The sequence below is a fragment of the Podarcis tiliguerta genome (genome assembly GCF_965153285.1).
Source record: "Podarcis tiliguerta genome assembly, chromosome: 3".
NCBI lineage: Eukaryota > Metazoa > Chordata > Lepidosauria > Squamata > Lacertidae > Podarcis > Podarcis tiliguerta.
In genome coordinates, this window is record NC_139536.1 from 59,355,320 (window position 1) to 59,368,548 (window position 13,229).

Genomic DNA, 13,229 nt, shown 5'->3' on the forward strand with positions numbered 1-13,229 from the left:
GTATATGATATTTGTTATATAATTTTTTTTCTGTGATATCCTGTAGATATTGGTCTGTTAACAGGGCATCATAGCCACACCATGGTTTGACCATTAGAACCATGTCTTTTGCTCAGTTGCTCATTCCTCAAATGCTTGTATCAAATTCCTTTCATCCTAGTGTGATGGCCAGTTTGTTGCATTTAGATCAGGCAAACAAGTTTGTCACATGGAGTAGTTTGCTTACTGAGTGGAAAGAAAACAGTCATTTGAACTGGGTTTCCAATCCTTCTTTGGAGATAAACTTTGGTTTGTGATAGCCCTAATTTACCTAATTAAGTTGCAACTTCAATGGGTTACCATAAACCAGGGAGTGAGAAGGGTAATGGGAGCTTTTATGCCTGATTCATTTCCCAGTTTACCAAGCCCTTGTTTGGCCTGATTGTCAGAATTAAATTATAGACCAGGGACCAAAGGGATGCATAGGTTCCTGCGTGAACCTTGTTCTGGGCTGGGGAATTGTTTGTTTTCCTAGGTAAAGGTAAAACCAACCACAGGATGGTTAAGTTCAGCCAAAGGCGACTATGGGATGTGGCGCTCATCTCACTTCAGGCTGAGGGAGCCAGTGTTTGTTCACAGACAGGTTTCCGGGTACCGCTTCTGTCCCCTGTTTTCCTAGGAACAGCACCCCACTCACATTAGTATCCCTCAGTTTTAGGAACATTTTGCAATGTGGCACTGCATTGAATCTAGAATCATGTGATCTCACAGAATTTGTCCCATGGTTCCTGGTTATGACTTTTCTTGAATAGACTGTGTGGCAGTCTTGAAATTGAACTGTTTTGGTTTTCAGGCTCCTGTAATACTGGTGATCCCATGTGGTCTGGCCATTCACCACCACCGCACCAAGAAAACTGGGTCAGTTTTGCTGATAACACACCAACCAGTACTATTTTAGCCATGCATCCTGCTTCTGTCCAGGTGTGACATTTTATTAGTATTCTTTTGATTTGCTTCATTCCAATTAATGTCAGTCATTTTCATATTGTCACCAAAGATTCATGCCGTGACTCTAAATGTGAGTGTGTTTAAGATCAGTCTCTGATCTATTCTTCTTTACATAAAATAACCTCTGTCACTGAAGATTCTTGATCAAGCAAACCTTTTAAGTTAACCTGCCAGCATATGCAAAACTAACTTTCAGCTTTTCTTTGTCCTTATAATTATTTTAAACTATTCTTTGCATAGTTTTCATAGCTTTGTGTTGCTTACATGAATGTTGCTACTTCTATCTTAAGTATATTTTCAAAATACTTTCTTTAGAATCCCACCTAACCAGCACAAACTGGAAGACTTCTAAAGCTACTTCAATAAATAACTTTCATTTCCTTTCTTAGGTCAATATACAAAATGGTAGGCTATTGATACATTTATATAATGCTGAAGAAAAATGTTTCCTTTCAGGACCAGACAACAGTCCGAACTGTAGCATCAGTTACTACAACAAATGAAATTCGTAGGCAATCAAGTAGTTATGATGATCCTTGGAAAATAACAGATGAACAAAGGCAATATTACATAAATCAGTTTAAAACCATTCAACCTGATCTAAACGGATATATTCCAGGTGAGTTCTTTTAAACACATAAGTTACAAGAGTACATATTTTAGTTTCTTACTAGTAAAGACACTGGGTTGATTTCTAAGATTCTGTAAGCAGAGTTGCATTCCTGGTTCTTGCTAATGGAAGGGAGAGGCAAGTTTTGTTGATTTCCCATGTGCCCTCCAAAATCTGTTCTAGTGGGTCAAAAGATCCTCTGGAACAGTGAGGCAAGCAGTGTAAGGAATCCGCTAATTTATAGAATCCTCTGATTTATAGAAAGGAATCTTAGGCACCAACCTCGTATTTTCTTGGACTTTATATACCATTTATATGCCATTATAGTTTTGTGATGAGTGCTACAATTATATTATTGCATACAGTATGATTCCAGATAATTTTTAAAACTAACGTTAGAAGATAGAAGAAATCTCTTTAGAACCTCACTATTTTCAGTGTTTCTGCAATACACATATTTTTTTTCCTGCAATACACTTATAATCCTTCCAAGTTATAATTTTAGAATCAAAGTTAAACGTCATTGTTTTAATATTTCAGGTTCTGCAGCTAAAGAATTTTTTACAAAATCAAAACTTCCTATTCTTGAACTTTCGCACATTTGGTAAGTGTGAAATATAGCTAGGTTGGGGAAGTTCCTTTGTTTCAAATCACATTTCTTTGGTTGTGGAGCTGAAATGCCTAGCATTTAAATTACCTTTCATAATTTACATTAAAACATATCCCCTGCACTGTCAGTGTAACTTTTGCTGCAATCGTATACATGCATACTTGGCAGGCGGTATCACTGAACTTATTTGCTTACATCTGAGTAGATGTATAGGCTTGAACAGTTAGAAGTTAAATCAAATAATAAACTTTCATCTGACCTAATTTTGAAATAAAGCTTCCCTTTTGTAATATGGCTGTGCTATAAATCGCCATATTGCTGAATACCATATTGAAATAATATCTTGATAAGTTTCAGCAAGGCAATATACCAGTGAACAGAAGGTGAACACTTAACAGCTTCCCAAGGGGTAGCTCAGCTGAACCGATACTTTGCAGATAATTTGCATTCAAATATTTTGAATGATTCCTCATGTTTTACTTAAAAGGACATTTAAGAAGTCTAGGCTTAACCCACCTCTCAATAAACTCACTTTTCTTGTATAGAATAGCAGCCCAACATTTGATTCAGCAACGTTGTATATAGTATCTTTGATCCCATGTTGCTCGCTCTTTCTTTTTTGTAACAGAAGGCTCCCATTGGCTGAAATGGGAAGAAGTGATTTTTGCCAATTCTACCTTCCCCTCTAGTCCCTTGTGCCGACCACCCATGCTATTACCTATGGTACTCCAGTTTTCTGGGGCAGATATTCAGGATGCATAGTGGACCGTAGTGGGAAGGTGAAATTGCTGAACATTGACCTCGTTTTAGAAGCAGAGTGCCAGCCTTTGTGATGTGAGCTTAAAGCTTTCTCAGTAAAAGTGATGTTCAATAGAAACATAGTTTAGAAGTAATACTTTCCCTCGCCTTTTCAGGGAGCTGTCGGATTTTGATAAAGATGGCGCATTAACACTGGATGAATTCTGTGCTGCTTTCCATCTAGTAGTTGCTAGGAAGAATGGCTATGACTTGCCTGAGAAACTGCCTGAAAGTTTAATGCCCAAACTGATTGATTTGGAGGACTCAGCAGGTATTTCCTTTCTTCTGTAGAGTTTTGTTCCTTTAAAACTACTGTTAAAAGTAGGATGTCATTAGGCAACATTAAATTTACAGTGTAAATTGTACTAATTTAAGGTTGACTCAGAGTAGATTCATTGAAATTAATGGACTTAAACTAGTCATGATCATTCATTTCAGTGGGTCTGCACTGAGTAAAATTTAGCTGAGTACAACACAAAGACCTGTTAATAAGGAAGCAATTTCTTATTCTTGGGGTGGTTTTGTGTATTGTGAGTCACGGTTTTAGAGTCACGATTGAAAATGTGGTGAGAGGTGGTGAGAAAAGTTAGAATGGACTGAACTTGCAGTATGATGCCTCAAGCTAGCAACTACATTTTTGTAGCCAAGGACAGACAGCTCTGTTCTTTGGAAACTATAAGTAAACAGATTCGAGGGTGTTTGATCTTAGCAAACTCATGTACCCAAAAGCAATATATGAAATCCCTATGATTCCACAAATAAGTTAATGAAAATTATATCAATGTTCCTGTCTGAGACTTTAGTATGATTGCTGATATCCCAAGGGCTGCCCTTGAAGGTTGGGACCTTTTGGAGTAGAATTTCCATGAGGGTCTATTACTAATAGAGACTCTAGCACCTCTCCCAACTCTGTAGGAGAAGAGAGATTGGAACTTCCTCCAGTTTGTAAATCCCGTTTTCAAGCTTATTTCAGTATCTGTGTCTTATTAATTTAAATTGCAAGAGTGTTGCTAGAAAAACCTTTTAAAATAGAATACTGTTACATTCCTTGAGCCCTGTAATTTTTAAATTATCACTGCTGCAGTGTATATATTTTGTAATGTGCATAGATAACCTTGCGTTACAAGCAAGCTTCTGTAATAAGTGAGATTGATACACAGAACAAATTATGGTTAGTAAAGCTTTGAATTGAAACCTAATTAAGACGTTAACACACAATTGTGCTTGACTTTCATAGTGGTTCCTGTTTCAGAAGCAGGGGATCAGTCTGGTGAGGTAGGTTATGCAAGTTCACCAGCAGAAGCACCTCCAAGCAAATCACCGTCAATGCCATCACTAAATCAAACATGGCCCGAGCTGAATCAAAGCAGTGAGGTTAGCAAACCGTATCTTACTTTGAAAGTTTCTTATTTTAAAATCTAATGTATGGCACCATATGAACTAGATGCCACTGTGCCATAAAAGCTGGCTTATGTACCTCATTTTGAGTGTTCACTGCATAAACTGAGCAGAAATATATGGCCTTGATCCTAAGCCATAATACATAAGGGTATATTTTGAGATTGTCAATAGGTGCTCAAATATTTAATTATTAATCTATACTTACTCGTAATCATTAAAGGTGGACTGTTCCATCGGTGATATGTCTTCTACTCAGCATTAGGCCTATTGTTACCTCGGTGGCATAATTTCTTGACAGTAACATTGCCTGTGCAGAAGACCAAGATTGGAACAGGTCTTTTAGGAGGATCTCAAGTTCTCCAAACTATCCTCCTGAATGTCCTGAAAACATAGGCAAGTTTTACACTGTCAAGATCTGTGGTAATCCAGGCTGCTGTTTAGGCTGCGAAAGTAAAGCTACAGGGAGCCAGGCAGAGGGCCTTCTCGGTAGTGGCACCCACCCTATAGTATGCCCTCCCATCACATAGTAAGGAGATGAGTAATTATATAACATTTAGGAGACTTGAGTAAAATCCACTAGGTAAGAAATACATATTCTAACAGCAGAAATATCAGTTACCATTTACTATGCTATGCTGGCTCAATTAATAAGCATAATTATAGAGAAATTTTGATTCAAAAAAGGGCCAAAAATTACTATTGATTTGCCTAGTATGCATAATTATGGCATTGCTTATTGCAAAGGGTAATAATTAACAATAACAAATGAAATTTTTTAAGAGTTGCCATATTATTGGACAGGTAGATGTCTTAATGGCTATTAGGCAAAATAGTTGCTTTTCGAATGTATGTGAGGTAGTATGTCTCATGATTGCAAGTTACTGGTGTCAAACTAGAGATGGCCATTATTTTCACACTGCAGTTGTAAGCTTTCAGAGGCTCCTGTTGTTCCAGCGGACCCTAAACTACCTTTCTTGGTTGGAACCTACAGGGCAATTCCTAAATTGTTGTATATGTAAATCTTCAGGCATCCAATAGTTATTGGCATGTCAAGGTTCCTCCGAAGTTACAAGCCTAGAGGTGGGGAATGAGTAAAAATACCCAGGCATATGATTTTTATTTAGTTATTTATTTCACACAATTGATATACTATAAGAAAATGAATTGAAAGATGTTGCCTTGTAATCAAGAGATCAGAGGTATGTGAGTGAGAAAAGCAGCAAAAAAGGGGTAGTGTATTTTTTTAAAATGAAAGTAATACAGAATGCTTGACAAATACTACTAAGACTAATGTGTATTGGGTTATATTTCCAAAAGTTCTAGGACAGCATTTAGCACTCTGATTCTTTTGAATTATTAATCCTATATACTGCCAAATCAAAGTGTAAACAATTACGTAGGAAATTCAATATGTTTACATTTCATGGCAGGCTTGAGGCCAGTTGAGTTTTTATGTACAAATGTAATCTGGTTCAAATACTTGCTAAGTCATGTTTAATCTTCTTGGAATGAACTTTTGCATTGTTTTGCTTATTTGGGAAACCTATCCAATTTTCATATTACGATTTCACTTGCCTTTCTTTGAATTGTTTGGTTTGTTGGGGGTTATGTGGAGATTGTATTTAAAGATGCTGTGATCCCCACACTCACCTACCTACTTGGAAAGTTAACTTATGTCAAATTCTTACACTGTTTTTAACAGTTAGGTCTTCTTGAGGAGTCTTGATTCTTCATATTGGAACTGCCTCTAGGGTTGTCAAATTGATTTATTTTTTATTTTATTTAAAATATATCTACTGTCCAACATGCTAATCTGTCTGGCATTTTTAGGATAACAAAGATTGTGCTACTGTCTCACTTATAATTCATAATGCGCAGTAACTTACTCTTCATTTAACTAGATCAAATTGTTGTGAAATACAATGCTCTAAAACATCTAGCAAAGCAAGTGGAAGCAGTGTGAGAATATTTTCAGTAACATTACAATTTAATGTTCCTTTATAAACTATTTCATTGTCCACTTAAAAAGGTGTAGCAGTTAATGACCAGAACTTATTAATTGTTACTCTACAAGTATCACCAGTATCAGACAGGGTTAGGGCCTGAAAATGTAATACTGTACATTCTGGAAGTCAGTACAATATCCAGAATCAGGGTCAACAAGGGATGATGATGAGTGACAGAAGTGGCCCCACAGGTAATTCAAGTAACAGAGCTCCCCACTAGATTTCTCTTCTTAGGTAGGAAACATTCTGTTTGTTGTTTTTTAGGTTCCTGATTTGATTGCCAGGTACTGACATACATCACAAGCAGGATGATGTTGTGGCATTTAGCAGCCATCAACAGAAAGCATTAAGATTTAAATCCCTGATACATCAGGCATTATCTTGGGTAGAATCTAAACAGATTAAGGTTCATTCCAAGGAATTCTGCTGGCCTGGTGGGAACTTCTAACCTCCATGCCATATCACAAACAGCCCACATGCAGTATGGGGAACTGCTTTTGAGGAAACATGTCTAGTTATAATGGATTAGTCATTATATCTAATATTCATATTCTTAGGGTATACAAGTTTTCATAAAGTGTGTTTTTCTAAATGGAGCATAATATTTCTGTATCTGGAATTATTATTTCTTATGATAGGAAATATTTGATTTTCAGAGCTCTTACTAAGCAATATGTATGGCAAATCAATGCATATTAATTATTTCATGTGCCCCTTATACATTTTCCCAGCCACATGTGATCTAATTATCCCTGAGCAGCTGTTTATAGATAAGTGGGCCCATATTACTGGGAAAAGATATAAAGACCACCTGAAAGAGGTTGCTGAAGTGTTTTGGTTTGACTAATAAGTTACTCACCATTCCACTAACGTGAGATACATTAACACCAATCTTCTACAAGTAATCTGCCTTTCAAATCCTAGATCAAATCTTAATTTCTTTGATGCCTGGTTATTGCCATTGTGTCCATGTCTTTTTTTTCCTTTTCTTAGCATGAAAAACCGACTTGGCAGTTGTGTATTATGCCAGAGCATGTCCTGTATCTTGTTGAAATGATTGCCAAGGTGGACTTCCCTATTGATTTACCGAGTTTGAACTTCTAATCCTCAGCATTGTTTCAATTATAAATTAAATATTTCTACACTGGTATAAAATGTACTCAGATTAGAAACATTTTTGAGGATTGCTTCGGGAATTGCATTGGCAAGTTGTTGGTAATTTTGTAAACGTGTTATCTGTAGCTTTTATTCCTGATTCATTTTGAGGTGAAAATTAATACAAAAATCCAGGAAAAATTGGAGTACACAGGGTTGTATCCAAAGTAGCACTATGTGACTATTCCATCAGTGCAAGGATTTTTGTTTGTGCAATGAAACATTCTCCCCCACCCCTCCACCAACGTGCCCCCCACATTTCCCACCCTTCTGTTGAAATTTTTAGGATGGCATGGGATGGGGAAGGAGGAGGGAATTCCCATTGCACAAGTGGAAATCATCGCGCTGACATGGATCTGTTAGCTGAATGCTGCCCATTGTAGTTACACATACAGCATGATCAGACATTATAAGAGGTTTCCATTGTCAGTAGCTTGATTTTGTTGTTAAAACATATACACTTACTTTCACAGAAGGGAAATCTCTTGATTTGCTCATACCCTATGCAATATTTAACAGTTAAATTCTTGGTAGCATTGAGAAGCCGAAAGGATCAAGCTCAAAATACATTTTTAAAAATGTGTGTGTTGACAGTTTTTGCAAATAAAACAACTGCCATTGCAACCTCTGAACTACCTTAAATCTTCTCCAGGAAACCTTTACTCCATCTCTCATGCTGACTTGTCTCTCCTCTGTCTGTTCAGCAGTGGGAGACATTTAGCGAACGCTCCTCAAGCTCACAAACTCTGACCCAATTTGATTCTAACATTGCACCAGCTGATCCTGTAAGTCAATCACTTAGCTTGCTTGTTTGAAATTAATTTTATTAACTCTGAATTTTCATTAATTGTATCTTGCCTGTTAATGCATGATTCTACAAAGCTTGGTGGGAAATGGTGGCAGAAGTCATAAATTGTATCTGCTTTAAAATTTATTGGAGGAATCATATGTATGCAGTATGATTCAAGTTTAATTATAGAACATTTTATGAGTTCAAGAAATAAAATGCAGTCTGTTCATTTTTTTTGAAGTATCTTCAGTGTACAGAGTGTGTTGAAATTCTTATTCATTATGGCTGTGACACTTTTTAGCTGCCTTGTGCTGAAAAACAGGATTGAAATTAGAAAATAAGTATGGTAACTTGCCAAAGACCAGTTTGAACAAGGACAGCCAAAGTCACATGCAGATCCAGTCCTTTCATCCCAAAGCCCACACATAAAGCCCTTTTTTATAGATACCATGTAATCGCATTTGCTAATCTTCATTTTTCTACTTCTCCTAAGTACATGTCACTGCTTTCATGAACACAACCACTGTCCTCTATGGACAACACCAAGGCAACAGGCATTCCTTGTCTGTATAATGGCCCGTATGTGACAATTTGCCCAAGTCATATATACATCCTTCATTCTCCATAGTGTGGTGTTTCTCGCAGTTTTTAATTTCAGGTCCTCTAACAAACATACTCTGCCCTCATGTACCCCATCTCACTGAGAGCCATGTATTGGGCATGTGATGGTGTATAATCTTCATTCACTGCTTTGTGAATGACTCCCACACTGCCTGAGCAAAGCACTAGAAAGGAACATCTCTGGCTCCTGTATATTCTCTTGCTGTCTGCAGTTTCCGTAGTTGGTAAGTTAAATCTGATGAGAGGAAAATCAGTGTGTGCTGTAGTGTCTCCCTCAGCAGAACTGCATTCTCCCATGTGACTTGTCATACTGTTTTAGAAAAACGGTACTAAAGGCACAGACTTTTTTCTTTGCGAATGCAAAAGCTGAGCAGTAGGTAATGTGGGATGGGCTGTGAAGCATCTTGGCAGGTGGAATGCAGCAAGTGGGTGGGATGACAGCTTTTGTAGATCCATAGTTTTTCTTGGAGGGCCAGAAGTGAAGTGCTGTTGCACTTGCATCCTGCTTGCCAGTTTTTTTATGGACACCTGGCTGGCCATAGTGAGAGTAGGATGATGGACCTTTGGCTTGATCCAGCAGAATCTTATCCAGCCCTGTGTTACACGTACCGCTGTACAACAGAAGCAGTGTGCAGCACAGTGTGGTCTAGCTGCCACTGTGCCGTGATTATATACTTTCATATAAATTGCTACACCATGTAAATTGCTACAAATTAAGGCACATGAGCTCCTGAACAACTTGTTTAGAAACACATATAACCTTGTGCAATTAGAATATTGTATGCAAACTACTTAAAGTGTTTGTTTAACAGGGGCAGCCAGTAAGCTTTGCTCCAGTGATGATTTGCCCAATGCAGATAAGCAAATGATATGCTTCCATGTACATTGCTAGTGAAAGAGCTGTCATGTACTGTTTTGAGTATCACAACAAAGTTGCAACAGAGTTTGTTTTAGTATTCAAGCTTTTTAATGAAACTTTTGATTAAGCTATCAACTTTAGACCAATTAATTCGACTAAGCTAAGTTCAATTTATACCTCTTTGTCTTAGGATACTGCTATTGTTCATCCTGTTCCTATTAGAATGACTCCAAGCAAAATTCATTTGCAAGAAATGGAACTTAAAAGAACTGGAAATGGTAAGTTGTTAGGTGGTGCCTTTAGAACAACCTCTACGTAGCTAAACATTAATTTTCACAAACATAATTAGTTATTGAAAGCCTATCAAACAATGTATTCATTTTGGTATCCATTGATCTTGTCACTATGGGGTTCTTGAAGCCATTAATAGTTTTATTCTATTCCGTTATTACAATGTCACATTCACATGAAATGCTAAACCGAGAAACAAGCGATTCACTAGCCACATTTAATTGTGTGAATGAGGCTAGGGCTCCTCAGCTCCCCCAGCTTCTCTGGTATGGCCATGAGATCAGAAGGTTCAGCTTCTGGTTTTGACTATCTGCAATTTGTTACATTGGAATTGGGAAAAACTAGCTTGTTGAAACAAACCATCTTCAATCCATGGTTTGTGAATCTGGCTTTCATTGTCAAAATTAAGCACAGCATAGGGACCCTACTTGAGGAGGAAAAGGGAGCTGGTTGTTGACAGGATCAAGTCTTTTTCATGTGCATCTGAACCAGGCCACACTTTTCTAGCCTGATTTAGCTTGCACATTTGTTGAGAAGCTAAAATTGCAAAGGGAGGTGGCATTGAGTAGAGCTCCCTATAGAAGTGGCAGTATAAAAATACAGTAAGACAATGCAGACAACAAGTACATGGATTAATGAGGGTGCTTGAATAAAAAAAATGTAATTGTGGCTTCTTATGCTATTTTTCTATAATACAGACTTTTAAACCCCTACAAATAAAAGACTTGAATGATATCATTTTATGTTGCATTTGAGCAGTTTTGATGTTCTTAAAATTATTGTCTTGTATTTTAATATTGTGTATTATTCTTTTGTAAGCCACTCAAAAGCATGTTTTGATGAGTGGCTATTAATCTAGTAATAAAATAAAAAATGCTTTTTCTTTCTCTAAAAGGAACAGAGATTCTGTTCATGTAATTTGGCTTTTCAGTCTTCCCTTCCCTTTGCATTCCCCCAAAATCTGTTCCTGGGGATTGGTGTGTGATATGATGCACATGGATAGGGGAGTTGATATCCACATATACACATGTGTGGCCAGAAATGCAAGTTATGATCTTAGTTGTTCAAAATGTTTAATTTTGACATATTACTATGGTGTCAGACTTTGAGCATTAGGTGAAATTTGCCATAAGAAGAGAGGTAGACTAACTTATTGTTACTAATTAAATATATACTTTATTCCTTTTTAGATCACACAAATCCCACGAGTCCTTTACTTGTAAAATCACCTGATCTTGTAGAAGAAAATAAAATGAGTTCATCTGCAAAATTTGTAGGAGGAAATACAGTTGGCAAGTATCAATGTTTTCTTTCCTAGTAGGGTGTAAGCCTATTTCATTTCACTGCAAATAGTTAAATGGCTGTAACCCAATACCAAGTTCAAGATTTGGGGAAGTAGTACATTCAGCAGCTACCCTGTCCATCTGTGTGCAGTGGAAAACCCTTTAAAATGCACATTTATTTTGTGTTTGAAAAAGGATGTGAAGCATCCTTCAGAGTTGGGGATTGAGAAGTCTTATTCTTTAACACACTCTAGCCACTCTGATGCTCTCTTAGACCTCTTTACACATACTTTAAGGATTGTGTCTGGTAGCTGCTAGCCAGTTGGAATCCATTCAGACCTATATAATTTCTCAGATCTTCAGTCGAAGTAGTGGAAATAGTAAAGTACATTTTTGCAGTACAAACCCCTGGGCTAGTAGGTATTGTTGATTATTCCAGAGTAAAGGGATATGATCTAATATATGTTGAAGAGGCCAGATCCATTGTAGGAAGATTCTGGTATGGAAACTTGTTTTGCTTATCAATTTTGTGTCACTTGTGACCAATATACCATATTTATAGAAAAGTCACTTGAAAGTTTTATTCCGTAAGATTATGCTGTGGAATAATCAAAACATGATTAATGCAATGTATGATTTTCTTTTTTATATATCAGCAGATGGTTACAGCAGCTCAGATTCCTTTACTTCTGACCCAGAACATATTGGAAGCACTGTAACAAGACAACGGTAATTAGATGCTTAAATATGAATGATGTTAAAGTAGCAACTCCTTTCCAAGGCTAAAGTACCCAGCTCCTACTCCACAATTTGTCCCCTCAGACACACAGCCTGGTAATCTCTAAAAGAAATTCATAATTCTAGGAGGAGTCAATTTCCTGATTGGTCTTTTTGTGTGTATTTGTGTTGACATAAGAGCTGCTTCGTCACTTCCTAAGTCAGGCATGCCCAAACTTGGCTCTCCAGATGTTTTGGGACTACAACTCCCATCATTGCTAGCTAACAGGACCAGTGGTCAGGGATGATGAGAATTGTAGTCCCAAAACATCTGGAGGGCCAAGTTTGGCTATGCCTGTCCTAAGTGTTTATTTGGTGGTATAGCAGTCTATAAGTTTAACAAGCACTTAGTGTTAAAACACTCACAGAAAAGTGCACTGAGTTCCAGAATAAAAAGGGTGCAGGGTGGTGCTTCAGTGATGGTCTCATTCAGTGGTGGTGTTCTGTTATACATAATTATTGACTACAATGCCTCTTGACACAACTGTTTTTGTCTTGTGTCTTTTCCTGGCTCCAAGAATATATTCTCAAAGAATTTAAGCACTCCTGCAAGCTGTATTCACTTACCACCATTGTTTAACTGTCTATTTGTCAGTCATAGAATAAGATTTCCTTTCCTCCATTCTGCAGCCTGAAGTGAGGATGGGCAACATAAAGCCCTCAGGTCAGATCCATGATCCATAGGGTACTATTAGAACATTGGAAATATGTGTGTGTGCTGTTTAGCAAACTTCTAGTTTCCAGCATTGTGATGCAAACCTATAAATTGCAAGGGCAGTGGAGCTGAGTTTTCCAGAATGCAGAAAGATCTAATGATATAAAACTATTTCCCGGTATTGCCACATGTACACATTCTTAAGTATTTATACAAGGATGACTATATTCTTTCTATTCTTTTGGTGAAAAAGGAGCTTGTCTCATTTTAGAGTAGAAATTGTTCTCTGGAAACAATAGACTATCCATTTTCAAGCTGGTTTGATAGATCCATGCAGAAAACAGGCCCTGTAATTTGAACAAGGTGACTTCCCCAGTCTAAACAAA

At 37.3% G+C, this 13,229-nt stretch overlaps 1 protein-coding gene across 15 annotated transcripts in view; it reads left to right on the forward strand.

The window, feature by feature from the left end:
• Positions 1 to 13,229, forward strand: part of REPS1 (RALBP1 associated Eps domain containing 1) — a 37,048-nt gene that overhangs the window by 16,501 nt on the left and 7,318 nt on the right. For 2 of the 15 annotated variants that reach the window (XM_083434901.1, XM_083434907.1), the window contains exons 5-13: positions 833 to 897; positions 1,444 to 1,606; positions 2,138 to 2,201; positions 3,122 to 3,276; positions 4,243 to 4,379; positions 8,272 to 8,352; positions 10,028 to 10,115; positions 11,319 to 11,420; positions 12,068 to 12,140. In XM_083434901.1, the coding sequence (XP_083291027.1) occupies positions 833 to 897; positions 1,444 to 1,606; positions 2,138 to 2,201; positions 3,122 to 3,276; positions 4,243 to 4,379; positions 8,272 to 8,352; positions 10,028 to 10,115; positions 11,319 to 11,420; positions 12,068 to 12,140 (928 nt within the window). Of the gene's footprint in view, positions 1 to 832; positions 961 to 1,443; positions 1,607 to 2,137; positions 2,202 to 3,121; positions 3,277 to 4,242; positions 4,380 to 8,271; positions 8,353 to 10,027; positions 10,116 to 11,318; positions 11,421 to 12,067; positions 12,141 to 13,229 lie in introns of all 15 variants that reach the window. The other 13 variants (XM_083434912.1, XM_083434898.1, XM_083434904.1 and 10 more) reach the window with 9 other exon arrangements.